The sequence below is a fragment of the Mus pahari genome, chromosome 2, assembly GCF_900095145.1.
Source record: "Mus pahari chromosome 2, PAHARI_EIJ_v1.1, whole genome shotgun sequence".
Classification (NCBI taxonomy): domain Eukaryota; kingdom Metazoa; phylum Chordata; class Mammalia; order Rodentia; family Muridae; genus Mus; species Mus pahari.
The window spans coordinates 146,362,907-146,369,247 of NC_034591.1; the positions used below are offsets into that span (position 1 = coordinate 146,362,907).

The 6,341-nt window shown below is 39.8% G+C and overlaps 1 protein-coding gene across 2 annotated transcripts in view; it reads right to left on the bottom strand.

The window, feature by feature from the left end:
• Positions 1-6,341, bottom strand: part of Styk1 (serine/threonine/tyrosine kinase 1) — a 49,683-nt gene that overhangs the window by 3,848 nt on the left and 39,494 nt on the right. For both annotated transcript variants that reach the window (XM_021191504.2, XM_021191505.1), the window contains 2 exons: positions 4,141-4,224; positions 1,758-1,972 (listed from right to left, as the gene is read on the bottom strand). In XM_021191504.2, the coding sequence (XP_021047163.1) occupies positions 1,758-1,972; positions 4,141-4,224 (299 nt within the window). The remainder of the gene's footprint in view (positions 1-1,757; positions 1,973-4,140; positions 4,225-6,341) is intronic.

Here is a 6,341-nt window from a genome sequence, read left to right on the forward strand (position 1 = left end):
CCAAGTGCTGGGATTAAAGGCGTGTGCCACCACACCTGGTCAGTGGAAGCATCTTAATTGATTCCTCATATTGAGATGTAAATCCCCAATGCCTCCTGTGATACGGAGGCCAAGTAGGGTATTCTGCATGAATTTATGTGCTTCTTCAAACAACTTGGGTATATGATTCCTAAAGGTCACTTTCACTTTTTTACAATCCTGGTTATACTAACTGTATATATGATCATAGTTATATTATGTGATTATTAAATGCTCTAGATACTACTTAAATATTTGCATAAGATATATCTTTAAAAATACATTGAATATTTTAAAATTAATCTATAAGAGTATGTTGCTAAAAAGAAAATGAGATGGAATTGTACTACACCCCTGAAATACTAACACTTGAGAGGCTTATGACGAAGGGTCACCAATTTAAGTACAGTCTGGGTACAAAAGGAGACTCTGTCTTTAAAAAAAAAAAAAAAAAAAAGACTGACCGGAATATAGTGGTGCATGCTGTTAATTGCAGCTCATGGGATGAATGCAGAGGCAAACAGACTCCTGTGAGCTCAAAGTTAAGAGTTTTCTACATAGCAAGTTCCAGGGTAGCCAGGCATATATAGAAAGACCCTCCACCCCCATCACAAATAAATAAAAATTCAAGCAAATAAAGTATTATAAAATTGTAATGATGAGTCAACTGTTAAAAAAAAAAAACAATGAGGTGAGAGCCAGGCAGTGATGAGTGATGGTGCACACCTTTAATTCCAGCATTCAGGAGGCAGAGGCAGGTGAATCTCTGTGACTTCAAACTTAGCCTGGTTCACAGAGATAGTTTTAGGACAGTCAAGGCTGCACAAAGAAATCCTGTCTTGAAAAACAAATCAAAACAAAATGGCAAAATGTAGGGGGAAACAGTAAAAGACTCATATTTTTCACAAATATTTTCAGGTGTCTCATTGTACTAAGAACCATTTCAAAGGGGCGTCCAGCCATTAGTCACCACTACAGCTGCTATTCAGACAAGAAACACGATTTATATCTGGGCATAGTGACAAACACATGTAACTCCTGCATTTGAGAGGTGAAGGCAGAAGAATTGTGGCTTATGTGCTATACTTGGATGTTCAAGATCCATCATAGAATATAGATTTCTTTTGCTTTAAAGATCTGATAAATATTTATGCAAAAGTTTTCACTCATTGTGACCTGGGAGTGGAGAGATAGCTCAGTGGTCAAGTGCACTTTCTATTCCTGTAGAGGACCTGGGTTCAGTTGCTAGCACATAGATATTGGCTTACAACTTCCAATAACTCTAGTCATGGGGATTCTACACTCTCTTCTGACCAACATGAACTCTTATACATACATGGTTCTCATAAACTCACACAGGCACATGTGATAATAAGTAAAGATTTTAAAAAGAGGTGACTTAAAATATGTGTAAATATTTTATTTCAAAATCTTCATTTCCCGGCTCTTAAGTAGCCCCATGCCCTAAAGTTTAAAGCAAAACTACTAAGTCCTCTGACATGGACTTGAATAATGTGAATATTTTCACATTTTTCTTTCCTAATGAAAGCTGTTAATCTAATTCACAAGAACTACCTGGAAAAGCATAAAAAAAAAAAAGGTTGAAGGCAGATGACAAACATTTTTGCTTAAGAGTATGTCTGACTCTTTTGCAGAAATAATTGATTACAAGTCTATTCATATTCAGGGGGAAAGCCCAGGCCACAAAGAGAGGAAACAAAAGAGCAGAAATAACATACATATCTCCCTTGATGCCTGCAGATCTCAGGAGAAGACGTTCTGGAGCAAGCCACTTGAGAGGGACGGTGCTGGATCGAGCAGAGGAGATGGCCCCATGGGCATGAACTTCATAAGCCAGGCCCAAATGACAAAGTTTGGGTGTCAGGTCTCTTTGGACAAGGATGTTCCTGGCAGCCACATCCCCATGAAACAGATGCTTCTCCTGCAGGAATTCCTGTCAGCACATGATCAAAAGTAATCAGCCTTCTGTAGGTCAAAGTTCACAGATAAGACACTCCTGGGTGGCCTTCAAAGGACAAAGGTCTTCTCTGCTCCCAGCACTCTCATTAATCAGTGAGGTTGTTTCCAAAACAGGGTAAGGGATTCAAGCTTTTCATCTTATGTTGAGGGTTACCAAACTCAGTGAATAATCCAGATGGCTCTAACGCAGGGATTTCACGCCAGTGTTAAGGATGGATCCTGGTGCTTCATGCATGCTACATGAGCATTCTGCTCTTTGTTACATGCTCAGCCCTAACACTGGATTCTGAAAGCATAACCACATGTGCTGTGGTCAACCCTGCCTGTTACCCTGCCCTTTAATTGTACTTTCCCTTAGATGATACTCAGGTGGATTCTGGAACAGTGAGCATGAAAGCTGAATGCCATGTCATAAACTTATACAAAGGTTCACACTATTTCATTCTGCCCTTATAGCTAGATGAGGTATCTTTAAGGCAAATGCAAAGCAACACAGAAGGCCATACATTCATCAGGTGATTATGCCCAGATCTGAATCTCTTATCTCAGGAAGTGGTACAGACCCTACCGATCCACTAATACTCCTTAAGCCAGGGTTCAGATCAAAATTCTCTGAGAACTTATAAAAATAGAATTTAAGGGTTTACCACAGATTTACTAAGCCACCATCTAGGGAGAGAGAGGTAGTAACTTGCATTATAAAGGATTAAAGGATTCTGGTTTGGTTAGACAAATAGGTAAAAATCAAGGTGGCTGGTAACATGTCCTGCATCACCAAACACAGAACAAGGAAATTTAGAAAGTTAAAGTGATAGTTTCCCATCACTAGTGAACAAAGAATTCGGGACTAGCAGTTCTCTATCTCTTAGAAAATTTTTAGAACAAAGAAACTAAATATGGTGAGAAGAATTAAGGTATATGCAAGGAAATTATATTATTGTAAGAAGAATTGAAGAATGTACTAAACTTGAAGTCACTGAATGTAGCAACAAATATCCTGGCTTGTGACAAGTGACACAGTGCCTAATGGGTACATCTGCTTGATGAGAATGCCCCTGTAGAACACCTCTGCACTTATGATTCCAGAGATAAGGTAGACTGAAGTTTACAGTTCAGCAATGCTATGACCACACCCCCAAGAGGCATGGACAACTGCCAAGTGAGAGGTGTTCTTTCCTCGTCCCATGGGAGCTCCAACCAGAACCATCACTTCCTTTTTACTCTGTCTTTTCCTGTTTCCATTTAGATATCCGATAGGCCAGGCATACAGCCCTTGCCTAGCAAGAGGCCATGAGTTCGGTTCCCAGTACTACTAACACACACACACACACACACACACACACACACACATACACACACGCAAAAGTCCCTTTAGACCCTGATACATTTCACATACTGTGGTAGCAAAATACAATAAAGCTTAACACCATGGCTTTACAGAGTCTTGATCTTTCTATTTTAAAATAAAATCTCTTAGAAAGACATCCAAATAATTTCACAGGCATAGTTATATAAACTTCCTGAGAAATTCTGGTAAAGCTAATTTTTCTTTCTGAAACCCTGAATTCTTAAAACCTTTTAAACTTGGTTTAAAAATAAAAGACCAGTTGGCACTTTCCTGTTTCATTTCTCTTCCCCTTGCTCCTTATTTTTCAAAGTTTATATAAAACATATATTTTATATCACATCTGTTATCACAGCAAAACTCCCACCCCACACAATCTGAGCTGGTTTGTCCTATTCTTTGAGTATGAGTCTGCATCTCTGTCCTTCCACCTATTTCTTTCCTTTCTCTGAATCTCTTCCATCTTCTTTCCCTTCTTCCCTGATTTACATCTACATAGGTTCAAATACCAAATTTGCTTTTAAATTTTAGGCTAACTAAACTTTCAGAATCCTTCTAGCTCGCTGTATTAATCCTAAATTAGAGGTCTTCTGCCTGAAATGCCTTATAATGCCATATTTATAAATAATTTTATAAATAAGGGGCTAAAAAACAAACTGCTGATGAAGGGTCTTCCCCTAGCTTTGTCTAACTTTAAAATAGAGTTTCCATTTAGAACTGTCAATGTCAGAAACTTAGTATAACTACTGGGCCGACTAGAAAATACCACCAACAGTTTCCATTGATGCTGATCTTACCAGGGCCAAAAGGATCTGCTTTCCAATGTGATATATTTGTTTTTCTGTGAGATCATAGAGCAGGCCACCCGTGGTCATCACATCCTAAAGAGGAAAAAAAACCCATGTAAAAATGACTTAACCATATTTTTTAAATTCTGGTAGAGAAACTCTGAAATACAGATATCAAAGCTAAGGACAACATAACAGTACAGGGATTAGGAGTAAGGCAACCTGACTGGAGACATGGCTCAGAGGGTCAGGATGCTCATCACCAAGCCAACCCAGAATCCACATGGTGGAGGCACAGAAGTGACTCCCAACAAGTTGTCCTCTGACTTCTATGTGCCTCTGTTTCTCTGTCTCTGTCTCTTTCTCTCTCACACACAAAAATAAAGAGAAAGAGAGAGAGAGGTACAAAAACTTAAGATATATTTATGTTTCTTTTATGAGTGTGAATGTTTGCCTGAATGTATGTATGTGCACCTCAGGCATTTCTGGTGCCGTTGGAGGCCAGAAAATGGCATCTGATCCCCTGAAACTAGAGTTAAAGATAATCGTTACCCTCCATGTGGGTGCTAGGAACTGAACTCTGGACCTCTCCACAAGCAAGATTCACTCTTAGTTGATGAGCAATCTTTCTCTACCCTGAAAAGTGCTTAAGTTAGAGACAAACTTTAGATATGTTCATATATGCAGAGGCACGAGGTTCCCTCAACTGCAGAAATGCTAAATAAAGAAAACAGTTGAACAAACAACAGGTAAGAAAAGCAAGCAAGGTGACACTCTCCACTGAATAACACAAGTAGTTTATCTGGGGCTGTGTGTATAGACATGCACATGATTAACATAGCCATAGGGAATGCCTACATATACCAGTTTCCCTGTTTAAAAACTTGGTATTCAAAGGTGAAGAAATATGATTTTTTAAAAAGAAAAATTAAAACAGAAAGGAATTGGGGAAAGTCACTATGTACTGTTTCCCATCTGAGCCTGATAGCTGCTGCCTTCGAGGCATACAAAATGCCAGCTGTGTGTCACTCAGAATCAGGAAACTAAATAAATAAATGGCCAAATATGGTAACTGCCACAAAGGAAATGTGCAGCACCTATCCGAACACTCAGTGCTAAGAGGAAGAAGAGAGCCACCTCAAGGATAGGAGGATAGGAGGATGAAGGATATGCAGACAGATGCTACATGAAGAAAGAAAGGCCTTGTTTGGTAAGAAAAACAGATGCAAATGATCTGAAATAGAGAAGACAGTGGCTCTGAAGAGTGGGAAGTTGCTTGTTGGCAAGAGCGCAGAACTGGTGGCAGGTGGATGATCTCTTGAAAGGTTTAAACTGCCGGGTCTGCACTCCCTTATTCACAGCTCAGGGCAGACTTCAGTCCACAGGCACCTGTCCACCACCTCCAGTGGTGTGAGGATCAGCCCATCTCAGGGTCCAAATAATCCTGAGCTGACTAATAAGCAAGTGAGAAACCAGGGGTACTGGTTTCTTCAGATCTTCAGGGAGGAACAAGTACAAAACTAAGGATATTATTATGAGTATTTTGTTGTTTTAATAACTTTTTGCTTTTGAGATTATCATGAAATTACACCACTTGCCCCTTCCCTTGCCTTCCTCTAAAATTTCCAAGTTTATTTTCCCCCTTGCTCTCACCTCCTTTCATTAATTATTGTTGCATGTATGCTTGTGTATAACTATATAAATTCAACCTTTTCAATCTGTATGTTACTTGAAAGTGTACGTTTTCTTTTTTAATTATTTTATTGGATATTTTCTTCATTTACATTTCAAATGCTATCCCGAATGTCCCCTATACCCTCCCCCTGCCATGCTCCCCTGCCCACTCACTCCCACTTTTGGGCTCTGGTGCTCCCCTCTATGGGACATATAAAGTTTGCAAGACCAAGGGGCCTCTCTTCCCAATGATGGCTGAATATGCCATCTTCTGTTATATATGCAGCTAGAGACACGAGCTCTGGGGCTACTGGTTAGTTCGTATTGTTGTTCCACTTATAGGGTTGCAGACGCCTTCAGCTCCTTGGGTACTTTCTCTAGCTCCTCCATTGGGAGACCTGTGTTCCATCCAATAGCTGACTGTGTGCATCCACTTCTGTGTTTGTCAAGTGCTAGCATAGCCTCACAAGAGACCGCTATATCAGGGTCCCTTCAGCAGAATCTTTCTGGCATGTGCAATAGTGTCTGGGTTTGGT